This window comes from Meles meles, chromosome 1 (assembly GCF_922984935.1).
Source record: "Meles meles chromosome 1, mMelMel3.1 paternal haplotype, whole genome shotgun sequence".
NCBI classification, from domain to species: domain Eukaryota; kingdom Metazoa; phylum Chordata; class Mammalia; order Carnivora; family Mustelidae; genus Meles; species Meles meles.
In genome coordinates this window covers 158,907,345-158,922,475 of record NC_060066.1, presented here as the reverse complement: position 1 = coordinate 158,922,475, position 15,131 = coordinate 158,907,345, and the positions used below count along the sequence as shown (strand labels likewise).

The 15,131-nt window shown below is 35.2% G+C and overlaps 1 protein-coding gene across 8 annotated transcripts in view; it reads left to right on the top strand.

The window, feature by feature from the left end:
- LRRC7 (leucine rich repeat containing 7) overlaps positions 1-15,131 on the top strand; it is a 563,262-nt gene that overhangs the window by 314,997 nt on the left and 233,134 nt on the right. Inside the window, exon 8 of one of the 8 annotated variants that reach the window (XM_045998694.1) lies at positions 7,667-7,746. The exons of the other annotated variants lie outside the window; for them this stretch is intronic. Coding sequence (XP_045854650.1) covers positions 7,667-7,673 — 7 coding nt within the window. The 3' untranslated portion in view covers positions 7,674-7,746. Of the gene's footprint in view, positions 1-7,666; positions 7,747-15,131 lie in introns of those variants that run through there. 8 annotated transcript variants of the gene reach the window in all.

Genomic DNA, 15,131 nt, shown 5'->3' with positions numbered 1-15,131 from the left:
TTAAAAAAAGATTTATTTATTTATTTATTTGACAGAGAGAGATCACAAGTAGGCAGAGAGGCAGGCAGAGAGAGTGAGAGGGAAGCAGGCTCCCTGCTGACCAGAGAGCCCGATGCGGGACTCGATCCCAGGACTCTGAGATCATGACCTGAGCCGAAGACAGCGGCTTAACCCACTGAGCCACCCAGGCGCCCCTAATGAGTTATTCTTAAGATAATAATGTTTTTAGCAATATGTTCATTGTTTTTCCAACATTTGCAAATTGACTAAACCTTGAGCTTATATATATATAAACTCAGAGTAGGAATAATAAGTCACATTTTTTCTAAGGTCCTTTGGGACACTGCTTTGAAGATTATTTATTTATTTATTTGACAGACAGAGATCACAAGTAGGCAGAGAGGCAGGCAGAGAGAGGGAGCGGGAAGCAGGCTCCCTGCTAATCAGAGAGTCCAAGGTGGGGCTCGATCCCAGTCCTGGAAATCATGACCTGAGCCGAAGGCAGAGGCTTAACCCACTGAGCCACCCAGGCACCCCTGGGACATCGGTTTAAATAAACTATTTTAGTAAGATGTACATTATAGAGAACTTCACAGAATTACCATATGTTCCCATGCCAAAAGAATTTAGAAATGGAAAAATATTTTTATTTCAGTTCTGATTATGATTTTATACAAGGTCCTTATTTTTCAGTCTCCTCTCTCTTTTGATATTCTTCCTACCTTGAACCTAATGTGCAGATAGTTAAATCTTTTAACAATTTTTACTTTTTATAGTATGTTTTCCCAAGTTCCCCGTTTAAGGATGGAGTCAGGCACACACACATTTAGGTAAACAGTCACAATATAGTTCTTTGAGAAACACTGATATGGAAAAGTCAGGCTGATTTCCTCAGAGGGTTGCAAAAAGGAATGAGTAACACATAAATAAATAATAATCTAATATATACATGTGTGTGTATTTGTGTATAAAACACTTATTACAGTGCCATGAGAAATGGTTGGAGCATGGGTTTGTCTGTTTTTAAATTTAGAATACAGGACAATTTATTGAAATCAATCTCAAGCACAATCTGAAGTCAATAGGGCAATTAAGAACCTTTCAAAATTAATCCTCACGGAAGCAAAAAACACATTTGCATTCCAAAGTATTTATAAAGTAAAAAAGGCAACATCTCAGTAAATAGCTCAGTTATTTACTCAACATCTCAGTTAAAACATGGTTTTCAGTGATCCACTGAAGAAAAATTAAGCTAGGGAGTGACATGATTAGATTTGCAACTTTAACAGTTACAGTGAAAGTTATGAAGCAAATATGAGGAAGATAGAATTGAAGAGTCTGTGGACTGAGGGGAAGATTTAGGGACTATTTCAATTGCCTAGAGATCATGTGAACCAGTTTAAATCAATGACAGTGGAGTGGAGAGGAAAGCCGCAGATACACTTAGGAGACAGAGTCAAAACACTTTAGTAAATGATTGAATTTGAATTAGGAAAGACTGATGGAAAGAAAAGTCAGGATGACCCACTGGCTGCTAGTTTGGGAGACTTGGTAAATTATTGTGAATAGACAGGTACAAAGAGGTTTGGGAGATATGGGGAGGGTTGGAATGGTAATGGGTAAAAATACTGAGCTTCATTTTGGACTAAGTTTTGGTAAAATGCTCTGGTAATGAGGTCCAACTGATACACAAATGCAAAGACCAGGAGAGAAGTCTAGAATTAAAAGTTTGGGAATCATAACATAAAATTCATGAACAAGCCTGGGGCAATCAATGAAAACTTCTGAATTTCTAGTTGTGGAAGAATGATTAGATTAATCAAGGTGCACCAACATGGCAAAATATATTATAGAGTCATTAAAACTAGGGGGAGTGGGCTATGGACATTGGGGAGGGGAGGCGAACCATAAGAGACTATGGACTCTGAAAAACAACCTGAGGGTTTTGAAGGGTCAGGGGTGGGAGGTTGGGGGAACAGGTGGTGGGTAATGGGGAGGGCACGTTTTGCATGGAGCACTGGGTGTTGTGCAAAAAGAATGAATACTGTTACGCTGAAAAAATAAATAAAATGGAAAAAAAATGCAAAAAAAAAAAACTATGTTTTTTTAAATAATAGAAAATGCTCAAAATAATATCAAATCAAATAAGCAGAATGCAAAATTGCTTGTACAGTGAAATCTCAGTTGTGTAAAGATCTCGATTGTGTAACTGACTAGAAGGAAAAGCATTAAAGAGTTATAATGGTCATATTAGTGTTAAAGGTTATAGTGATTTCCCCCTTTTTCTATGTATCTATGTTTTACAACTTTTCTTTATATATTACTTAAAAATCAAATTAGGGTAAAGGATGGCTTCCTGATTAAGGTGAATTTAAAGCACCTTGTAACAGAGGTACAAAGAATTTGTAGCAGAGGTACAAAGGTAAAGAACACAATGTGTGCAAGGAACTATAAGCAGTGGAAGGTTATTGAAGCATAATGTGATGACACAAGGTGGTCAGAGAGGAAACTAAATAGAGAGTTATAGTAGCTCTGTGGAGGCTTGTTACCTAGAGATTCTATCCCAGGTACTTTGAACAACTACTGAAGAAATATACACAGGGAAGTATATTCATTTGCTGGACTACAATAACAAAGTATTACAAATAGAGTGTATTGAACATCAGAAGTTAATTTTCTCACAATTCTGAAAGCTAGCAATCCAAAATCAAAGTTTCAGCAGAATTGGTTTATTCTGAGGTCTCACTTCTTGATTTGTGGATAGTTATCTTTTCCCTATGTCTTCACATGGTTTTCCCTCTGTGAATCTATATCCTAAACACCTCTTCTTATAAAGACTCAAGTTATATTGGGTTAACTAACTTCCACTCTAGTGACCTCATTTTAACTTAATTATATCTTTAAAGACCTTATTTCCAAATATAGCCACTTTCTGAAGTACTGAGGATTAAGATTTCAACATATGAATCTGGAGGGCAATTCAATTCATAAGGGGGTGACATGATTAAATTTCCTTTAGCAACCATGTGGAATATGAATTTCAGGAAGAAGGAATGGATTAACAGGCTGTTATAATAATCCAGGTAAGAAATCACAATGTTCTGCAGAATTATTAATGTAAATCAGTGAAGGTAAATGACAATTTAAAAAAAAATCCAGAGAGGGCAGCTGGTTTAAAGGAGAAACAATGAATTCAATTTGGGAAGATTCAGTTCTCTGTCTAGATTACAGTTAAATATAGGAATCTGAAGCTCAAAGAAAATGGACTGGAAGTCTAGATTTGGGCGTCATTAGTACATATGTTATGGGAGCAGATCCTGTGTATTAAGTGATAAGAGTAATGGACTTAGAAAAGAAAAACAATATTTACAGAACAGAGAAAATGAGCTCATGAAGGAGGCATTAACACATGAAATGAAGCAGAAGAGTGCCTTTTGTAGAATTTAAGGAAAAGCTTTAATGAAGGGAATAATTAATAGGCAAAGAAAGTAAAGAGATCCTAAAGAAGATAAAGACTGAGAAATATTTGTTGGATTTGGAATTAGAAAGATTTTGGACTGTGAACCTAACAACAGTTCCTTGAACTTTTATGTGCCAGGCCCTGGGCAAAGAGCTGTAAAGTCTGTATTGTATTTCATCTTGAGCTTCACTCAGCAAACTGAGATAAGTGTCACTGTGTCTGTTTTATAGATTAAGAAAATGATGACTCAACGAAAAGTCAAATAACTAGTGTCAGGTCAGCAGACAGCAGCCGATGTGGGAGTCAGTTCTAGATTGCTCTCTATGTCCTCAAAACTGTCATGACTAACTACTAAGACAACTAAGAGCTCCCTAAGAGCAAGGCAGTTTCATTACATCAGAGCAGCAAGAAATCTAGAGCAGTGGGCTGATTGATGACTGAATGTTTGGTGAGGAAGTAAGGTAGACTGCCTTTCTCAGAAGAGGAGAGAGGAAGACAGAGGCCAGCTCATCTTGCTCTCTGTTGTTTAGTACATTGCTTGACATAAAGTAGCTGCTCAGTAAATTTTGGTTCAGTGAACAAGAAATAAATGTTAACTTGAGCTAGGCACAAATGTATATATGCTATGAGTAGGAGAGTAGGTAGTAGAGCCATAGCTTGCACATAGCCCAAGAGTCAGGAGCCAGTAAAGAGAGAGAACCACACTGAAGAAGAAAGAGAAGAAAACTTAAGAAACCAGATCCTTCCAGAAAAAAAAAAAAAAAAAGAATCCAGATCCTTCCTAGAAAATGTTGATAGGGTCTGGGATCAAGTACAGAAGTAAGAGTTTGATGTGAATAGGTAAAGAAATATATTTTTAGGTTGAATAAAAAGAATGGGGTATAGAAATAAATATATAAAGACTTAACGATAAACTGCTTCATATTCCAACAACTCCCTCCATATTAAGCTCCCTTATAAAAGAATATCTCACCATTTCTAAGTTATTTGCTTTAAAGTTTTTATATATTTATACATGCAATTCCCTTTGCCTAGAATATCTTCTTTTTCACTGTATGCTAGTCTCCTATTGAAAAATACTCAGATCACTCATTATCTCTTCATGGTATTTCTTGAATTCCCCAAACAGAAACTTGTCACTCCCTCCCTTTAATTGGCCCTAATACACACCTTCTGTAGTGACATGGAGGCCAGAGATAAAACACCCTTCCACTTATTTATTAAATTCCTTTGAAATACCTTAGCATATCAATAAAATATTTTGAAATGTTATAAGGTATATTTTAGAGCAAAGGAGTCTCAAAAGTTGAATGAGCACTGTGTGTTATTCGAGACTGATGAATCACTGACCTCTACCTCTGAAATTAATATTACATGTTAATTAATTGAATTTAAATTTTAAAAATTAAAAACAAAAACAGAAAAAGTTCTTTTAGCCTTCACACAATTGCATTTTATTTAGTTCAACCTTTCATATACAAATAATATGTATACAGTTTAAATTTTCTTATTTGTCAAATGACTATATTTTATAGTAAAAGTATATTCTTTATTCCTTAAGTTTTAATAAGCTTATGCTGCAAATGACACATAGATTGGAAAAATTTATCCGATGTATTTAAATAATAAAATGTTACTTGCCATTCTAAAGATGCCTCTATTGATCACCTCTGATGTTTAAAAAATGATTGGTACTTGTGCCCTATCTTTAAAGGCAAATTGTATGCTGTATTAGTTCAAGCTTTCAGGCGGTATTGAATCTTAGCTGGTTTAATAGTGGAATGAGAATACTGACTGCCATATTACTATTCTGTTACACAGATTCATTCTTGAGTAATCTATATGCCCTTTGAGAAGGTCAAATGATAAGGCAGAGAGCTCTGAGAAAAACACTAAGATTTAATTGTTTTGAGTCTGATAGCTATCCAGTTGCGTATCTCAAATTATCCAAGAAAAATACATGAAGTGCACAATTATCTTCAACTTGAGCTTGAACTTGAGCTACATAGTGTTATCTGCATCTAATTTATAAGATACAGGAGAAAATATAAAATATGATACTTTTGTAATATTTGCATATGCTGTTATTTTCCTTATATCATTAAAGTTAAGAATATGGACTTAATAAATATACATTGGGAGAGTTAGTGATGTGAAATAGATACGTCAATTTGTAAATAAACACCTCTTTTAAGTAACTACTTAGTATTACACCAAAAAATAAATAAATGAAACTAAAATTCTAACAAAATCTTTAAGACAAAATATCCTTACTAAGAAACTGTATTTATTGCCTGTCATTTAAACATGCAGATAGGTAATTTTTATTCAAATAGTTCATGTGCATTCCTAATCCACCTATTGTAAGCCTGGAATTGTTCAACTTTTAGAGCATTTGCCAAGTTTTTCTAATATAATTAATAATTATATGGATTTGAGGACTCTATTTCTTGCCTTCTGTCAAAATGCTTTAATATTAATGTGCATTATATTCAGTTGTATGTAAAAGTATTATAATGTAAAATTATATTTTTATTTTTTAATTGAAAATATAGAAGTATCTTTAGATGGAGCAAAGAGAAATATATATTGTAGCTAAGGTATTCAGTTATCGTTTAATATTATGTATAAGTATAATTGCATTTATCTGAGAAGCTATAATTTGCTTTCTTAAAGCATATCCCATTTTTAAATCATTATGTGTTAGTTAAGCATTTAATTAATTTGAAAAAATGTAGTACATCAAAAATTGTAAATAAAATATGTATAAGTCATTAAGTGAGATGTGATTAGTGGCTTTTCTGGAAAAAATGGAGAACAAAATTGAAACAGAGTAATAGCATGATTAATTGATTCAGGATGGCTCCTGCTGAAATATTATGTTCAATAAGTATCTGTCATTATAATTTGTGATCATTTGTCCCTTTATAGTATATCAAATATAATGGATTCAGGTGCACAAGCTGTATAAATGACTGTCATAAAAATGTCATTTTTTTAGATAAAAAAGATGGTTACTTTACTGATTTAATTCAAAATAGCCATGGTATATTAATTTGTGCTACTGCTGTGTCTCCAGAGATGCTAAATATTTTGTAAATTATTTTGTTCTAATATGTGCAATTACCATTTTGCATTCAGTCAATGATTTTTTCAAATATGCTTCAAGATACAAATTACACATACTTTTATTAAAACACATTGGTCAAAATCTGCTGTTTAAATATTTAATTTATAAATTGGGAGGAATAATTGTTTTTTACAACCCAAAACATTATTCCAATCAAAATTTGTTTTATAAAATGTAGTCTTCAACAGCATGTCGTCCTCCATATGTATCTCTCACTGGTTTTTCTTCAGTGATATTTTCTCATATAAGAGCTTTTTCAAAAACTATACAGATTAATCTGAATTATTCTATGTGTAACAGGAACTGATATATTTGAGAAAAAAAATTCAGGTTATGGTAGCTCAGTTGGTTGAGCATCTGACTCTTGTTTTGGCTCGGGTCCTGATCTTGTGATTGTGACCTCTAGGTCGTGAGGTCATGGGATAGAGCCCCACATAGGGCTTCCACTAGGCAGGGATTGTGTTTGAGAATTCTCTCTCCCCTTCTCCCTCTGCCCTTCCGACCCCCACTGTCGCTCCCATGTGTTCTCTCTCTCTCTCTCTCTCTCAATCTGGGATGAATGGATAAATCTTTAAAAAGTAATAATAATAAAGTCTGTTATATCCAGAGAGAAAAAAAAGATGCTGAAATTTGACGTAAAATACCAATGGGAGCATTTGTATCCTGCCTTAAAGGGCATGCATCAATAATGCTTGTTATTGAAGAGAGTTAATTTAAATGTGCAGAAATAACCTTGGAAATGAAAGCTTAAGCAGGTTAGTTTTTTGAGAAAATATCCCTCAATTATCTTTATGTGAATGTTTTGCTTTCTCCTTTCAGGAAGTTTACATGTTTTGAGTTATCTGGTCCAATTCCACTCAGTTTAATTTTGTTTCTATCTTACGTAATATTCTTCCTAATCCTAGAGCTGTACCTCCTTACAAAAATCTTGTTTAAAACCTATTTCTATGGACTTACATTAAAACAAACAGATATTCCACTTCCCTGTACCGTAGACCAGTTGGTAATTATTTTAGTCACCTTCTGCCTTAGGAGTTCCATCTTTTGGGCATTGAAATTGATTTTTCTCATCTTAGCATCTGAAGATCCAGAGTGTGCCCCTTGCCCAATCGCCTGAGACTATACAGTGAGTGACACCTACAACAGAGGATGTGGAGGCAGCAGCTTTTCGGGCACCAGAAATGGCAGCATCAGGAGCATCAGCACGAATAGACTTTGTAGAGGTAGTTCTCCCAAACTGTACTATTGAAACCAAACATTTTTGGTGTGCTACCTGCTGATGGGGGCTGCCTTCTTACTCCCTAGATTTATGCAAAATGTTTGGTCTTTGTTAAACTTTAACAATGACATTTCTAACACAGAGAAACTTGATTTTTTTTTACAAGTGTGTTCAGTTGCCTTAAATTTTAGTAAATACAAAATTTTATCAGTCTTAGAAAACATTATTAACCATATTTTTATCAGATTTATTTCATTATCTGTAATCTAAAGCTGCTGTCACATATAATTTTTGTATAAGTGTTTTTTAATAGATCAGAATAATTGGTCTTTTTAGAAGCCATCCTAATGCACTAACAAGGAGAACTTTTCTAGTCAGTTATCTTCTCCAGAGACTGAATATGGTTGCCCAGTTTTTCTGCCGTACTTCCTAAAAATGTTCCATTGTGAGCTTATTTTGCGAAGTGAAAGATTATTCCCAGATAGCTCCAAGTCAAAATATGAAAAACCAGTGATTGATTGGTTTTGGTATCCTTTCATTTTATGTAATTTAATGTGAAACAGTTAATTTTGTAACTATAAAACACATTTGTTAATTAACCACATTGGCTTTATCTGTACAGTTCAATGACTTTTAGCATTTCAATTTGCATGTAAAATGAGTCTTTGTAATTATGTTTTGCAAAGTGAATAATCAACATAATGGGTGCATTTACTTTTAACTCTTTAAACATAGGACTTAGAAGTAGGGCTAGGTTTCCTATTGAAATTTTGAAGAGTTTGAAATTCAACTTACAGAGGGCTTCATCTTGGTGCAGTACGACATACTCATTCTTCACCCCGTTTTAACTTGTTTTTTGGAACAAAGCAAGATACAAAGAATTTATACTCTTTCTATTGTAACTATTGCTTGATTAAATATAATTAGAAAGTTCTTTTCTAACCACATATGAACAGGAAACATTGAGCTTAATAGTTCTTCATTTTTTGTTTTGTTTTTATTCCATTTTGTCATTTAGGAAATTACAAGCTCCCACTTTTTTATAAAACCTACCCTACAGAGTTAAAATGCACTTCTCTGAATATTTGTATTCTGTTTTAATGTATTTTAACTACACAAAATATGTAAAATAATAAAATTATGTCCTAAAATGCTAGCCCTTTGTTAAAAGCACAAATATGTATGAAAGTATGTTGGGTTTTGTTTTGGTTTTTTTTTTAGTTAAAATGATGGGAATGCTGTTTTTTTTCATGAGTACTTATGAAGATCTGTATGTAAAAATTCATAAATCTACTTAAGTGTACAACATTACTTTTAGCTGTGTGTGCCACAAGTTAATTGAATTTGTCATTCTTACATATATTGCCTCTATCTCTAGAAATTGTATTTTGAAAGGTATGCTGCTATTCTAAGAATACAAAAGTAAATCTCTGACTGTGCTTTAAAGTAAATTGTGTTACTTTAGCGTAGGTTTATAACAGGTTCTCACCATGTCCTTCAAATGAAATTCTAGAGATTTTTAAAACATTCCACATGAAAGTAGCTTTAATGATTAAAGAAATACTGCTCTTCTGCCTCTACCATATTCCGAGGGAGAAACTGGACTTTCTATTGTTAAAACTGTAAAGTCTTATAGAGCTGTGATTAAAGTCTGCAGCAAAGTGCAGTAGTTCTGTTGGATAATGATTTTGTTGGCATGATCTTACTGCAGTAAGCCATGTTGAGTTTCTGGTCTTATGATAATTACAGTTGAAAGCTTGTATTTGTAGGATAGAGGAAATTTTCTTTTTTGTTTTTTTTAAGATTTTATTTAATTATTTATTTGACAGATAGAGATCACAAGTTGGCAGAGAGGCAGGCAGAGAGAGAGAGAGGAGAAAGCAGGCTCCCTGCTGAGCAGAGAGCCCGATGCAGGGCTCAATCCCAGGACCCTGAGATCATGACCAGAGCCGAAGGCAGAGGCTTTAACCCGCTGAGCTACCCAGGCGCCCCAGGAGGAAATTTTCTTAATGAGAAGAAATTTAACAAGTAACTTGAATAACTTGTCAAAACTGGAATGGCTTAAAACTGCATCAGCAAAAGTGATTACAAAAGTAAAAATTTAAACTAATACCACTCAACATAACACTTGGTCCATTTTGCTCAGTTAGTGCTCTTCATCACTATTAATGTTCCAACAAGTACAGATGATTATAAATTCATTCATAATGTTTATGTCGCTCTAATCGTCTCCTGAGAGGAATCACACATACCAACTTAACAAAAATATTAAATATGTTCATTTTGTAGTTAGGTAATGTTTAGCCTTAAGATAGGTATCTTTAAACTAGGTAAAATGGTAAAAGGACAACATGTGTTTATAAGCATTTGGAGTTCTTTTTTTTTTTTTTAATTTTTTTTTTAAATGTTTGATTTATTTGACAGAGAGAAATCACAACTAGGCAGAGAAAGAGGAGGAAGCAGTCTCCCCACGGAGCAGAGAGCCCGATGCGGGGCTCGATCCCAGGACTCTGGGATCATGACCTGAGCCGAAGGCAGAGGCTTTAACCCAGTGAGCCACCCAGGCGCCCCTAAGCATTTGGAGATCTTGAAATAATAATTTTTTATTGTGCAATCATTTAAAATATGTTGATTATAAATTCATGAGTAGTGGGATATTAATATTAAACCAGAATTTGACTAAAAGTACTTCATTATAATTAAGTACTTAAAAGTACTTCATAATAAAAACAAAAACATAACCCTTAAGAAGAAGGCAGCACAATATATGCTTATCCACTCTCCAGGATACGGAGTAAAATACAGCTCTTTCCTACCTCGTGAGATAAGTGACACTCCCAGAAACCTGGACCACCATGTAGGCAGCAGCCTGAATTGTCCTTCAACCTCTTGACATCTCCTGAAGTGAAGGTCAATTTTTGTGACTCTTAGGAATACCTCAGAAAATAGGGTACATCTTCTTATTTTCCTGCAAGTTCATTAAGAATTTCATATACTCTCCCATGCCTATTTTTCTGTTTGTATCAAGTTTTGCTAAGATTTCTGCCATTTTCTATTTTCTTTTTAATCAAGTCAATTTTTTCTGGAGTAAAACAGATCTCAGTTGTGTCACAAAAAATATGATTTTCCTATCAATTTTTAGTCAAAAACAAAAGGTAAAGAAATCATTGTAGATGTTGTAAGTGTTATTTTATATTGTTTGCTTCTGCCACTAGCAATTAACATAAACTGGATAAAGACAGATAGTTTATATTTACTTACTGGCACAAAAATACAAATATTAGTAGGGCAAAAGTACAGCAAATGGATGTCATTACAGTAAAAAATAACACGTTCAGAACAGAAGTGGTTTAGAACAGCCTGCGGATGTACAGACTACACAGTTGCTCAAAATCTCACCGAAGTAAAAATCTGTCATACCAATAATTGCCTCCTCCTCCTCCCACACACAACTTGCTTTGATTTCAGATGTATGATACATATGGATATAACATTTGAAACCCAAATTCTTAGTCACCTCTCTGCTTGGGCAAATTTTGGACAGAATACAAACTTTTTAAAAAAGATTTTATTTATTTGAGAGAGAGAGAGAGAGCACAAGCAGGGGGAGCAGCAGCAGGGGAGGGAGAAGCAGACTTCCTACTGAGTAGGGAGCCTGATGCAGGACTCTATCCCAGAACCCTGGGATCATGACCTGAGCCAAAGGCAGATCTTAACCAACTAAGCCACCCAGGCACCTCAGAGAATACAATTTTTTTTTAATTAATTTATTTATTTTTTCAGCAAAACAGTATTCATTGTTTTTGCACAACACCCAGTGCTCCATGCAATACGTGCCCTCCCTACTACCCATCACCTGGTTCCCCCAACCTCCCACCCCCGCCCCTTCAAAACCCTCAGGTTGTTTTTCAGAGAATACAAATTTTTAATTCAGTCCGGTTCAGTTAACGTTTATTGAGGACCTACTCTGTGCCTCATATTTAGACTAATATTAGACTTGGGACTAATATTAGAGACACCAAGTACAGCAGACCCCTTCTGTTAAGCAGATTATAGTCTAGACAAGCAATGAATTACATACAAGACAGTATATTACCTGGGATTATAGAAATGTATGGATTAGAAATGGATTCTTTTGGACAATAAGTTGTAATTTAAACAGTGGGCAGTAGGAAAGGGAGTCTTACTTGAAAAGGAATATGTCAAGGGATTAAATGTGCAAGTAGTATACATGAGGAAGGAATAGCCATAAGGTAGTTAGAGGAGATAATCACAAAAAGGCTTGTATGCCATAGTTAGACTTTATTTTGTGGGCAATGATAACATTTTAATGAAAAAGTTTTAAGCAGAGAAATGGTAATTTAGATTTGTGAATAATGGGATAAACTGTAAGTAAGAATTTGCAGATAGCTGCCCTTAGAAGGAAGCAAAGAAAAAAAGCCACTCAGTATATTCTTTTTTTTTTTACAGGCTTATTGAGGTATATATTTCATAACATAAAACTCAGCCATTTTAAGTGTACAATTCAATAATATTTTAGTAAATGTACAGTTTTGTGATCATCAGCACAATGTGGTTTTGAACATTTCCATCACCCCCACCAGAAATTCCTTGTGCTCATTTACAGCCTATCCTCATTTTGTTATCAGTTCCCACAGCAGCCCCAAGCAACCACTAACCTGTTTACTGTCTTTATAAATTTCCTTCTCTGAACATTTCGTTTAAGTGGAATCATGTATGTAGTCTCTTGTGTCTGGCATCTTTCACTTAACATAATGCTTTTGTGATGTCTATCTGATTGTTATGAGACAAACAGAATAGCAGTATGTCACTCCCAAAGAGCCTGTGAATACTGGGAATACAAGAGGTATAAGAAGGAAGTCCTGTGAGCCTGACCACTGTGTAGAGGATACAAAGGACAGAGGGACCAAGATCATGAGGACAGGATGGCATGGAAAGACAATTCAGTCAGGGTGGAAGTATCAGAAATGCACGGTAATGTGAACGTAGAAGAAAGCATGTCAAGATATTTTAATAAAATTTTGCTGAAGACTAAATCTTGAATTTCTGTTTCCTCCCCATCTTAAAGGTTTGTAACAGGTATTTGTAAACACTGTAAATAGGACTTTTGTTGTTAGTATCTATAGATATCACAAGCTTTGTTAGTTTCCTGAGTTAAAATCACTTCTCTGAAGAATGCAATACCTTAGACAAAGCCAAGAAATCGTGACAGACTGACATCTGCAGTTAAAGCACAAAAGCTCAAAAGTGAATCTAGAACAAGCTGTATTTTCCTTGGAAAACCACTTGGGACAAATGTGATTGTTACACTGAGATTAGAACTCCAATTTTTTAGAGAAGGCAAGATTGGTTTTGGAATTCTTGTTCAGTTGGAGAAACACGTAGGTGGTATTATGAGGCCACCCAAGTATTGAGAAATTTAAAAGTTCTTTCTGCAAAGGAAGGGTAGAAAGATAAGGCTTCTGGCACATTCTCTGGGCCTATTTTCCAGCTTTACCTCACTAGCTGAGAAGGGCCGTCATGCTGATCTGGCTATGCTATGGTATTGAACATAAAGCAAGTTTTGGAGTTACTTGTATGGACTACTAATTATCAAAAAAAAAAAAAAATCACAGGATTATACTATAGCTGATGAAATAAAAAGACTGAGTACTGACTGGAATATGCCCACCACTTGGGTGTACCAGGAAGGACAAGCTCAGAAACAAAGAAATAACTCAGTAGGAGAGCCTGACACGAATATCCAGGTTTAATGTCATGGTTGGCTTCAGGCCAAGAAGCGAGTGAACGAGGCAAGTTTGGAATCTCAGAACAAAGCAACACAAACAGTTTTCCAGAGGACCTACCCAAAAAAAAAAAAAAAAAAAAAAAAAAAAAAAAATCCCTTCCTGGAAACCTCATCTTTGTGTCCCTGGAAGCCAGAAGTACCCCTGCCATACCCCACTGTTGGAGGGACTCTGTGGTACACTGTGGTCTCTGGAGGTGAAGAGTGACTTCTTGGCTCTGGCCAGAGATCCTGTCGACCCATCCCAGATTAAGGAATGGGACTCAATCCCTAAGTCACAGAGTTAGAGTCTCCTGGCTTAGCCCAGAGTGGATGAGACAAATCCAGAACCCTAAATGTTGCTGTTGGTTTGCTTCTTTTAGAGTAATAAGGAGCATCTGCCAACTGCAAAACTCAAACTCTGGTCTTAAAAAGAGAAGAGCTCAACTACTAATTCATGTACTTAAATCATAAGAAGTTGATATTCTTTTGTGAAAGGTCCAGAGCTATTGGACAAATACTTGCATACTCTGGGGCTGGGGAAAGAAAGAGATTCATTAAAATGGAAAGAGATAAGATGGACATTTTTTCTATTTTTCTTCCACTTTGCCCACTTAGCCTCTTCCTCCACCTCTGTTTTCTGAGAGGAGAAAAAGATAACAGTCACTGGAAGATTCTTTCAAAGAAAAGTTATCAGAGGAGAACTGTAATTCCCTGTGGGCTTCCTGTGGAAGCTGGAGGTGAGGGAACATGATACAGTAGGAGCACACACTGTGGGACTTTACCCAGCACTTCTTCCCATATATTAGCCTACACATCTATCCTTCCATCCTCTGTATCCCACTTAGATTTGAGTTATTTATTTATGTCCTTTCCTTCTGTATTTTCTAATTGTTTCTTCAGGACAGGGTTGGCGTTTTAGTCCATCCTCCAGGGTACCTAGCATAGTGGCTTGCAAATGATGTGTAAAGCTAAGAAAGAAGGAAGAAAGGAAGTACCACTTACAAAAAGAGAGAATAAGATTACTTCTGTTGGGAGGAAAGGAGGGCGGATTTGAGAACATTCGATCTAGGCTCTAAACGGAAAGTTGCATTTCCAATGTTGGGGGGGAAACAGAGACTCCCAGTCAGAGGAAATGACAGCTGTAGAAAAGCCCAATTTATGGAATAAGGAAAGCCTCGATTTTGCGGATGGTTGAAATAAGTCAAAAGGAACAGTAAAATAGTAAACAGTAAAATAGAAGTGTAAAGGTACACTGAGGTATTTGGATCTGACTAATTGCTTGCTATTAAATGTTCTTGACTATGTGAGTAACAAGGAAGAGTTGGTATTTAAAGCAGGAGTTAAAAACTTGAGAAAATACATGGTAATGCAACATCCTATAAATAAGCAATTGCTGTATTTAAACATGGTACAATACTTATTTTTAAATCTCTTCTGAGCATCTGATGCTTCGATAGACCTGAAGATGCATGAAGCCATCTGCGTTACAACTCAAACTTTGTCTTCCCTTCTAATAAAACATTAACCTACACAA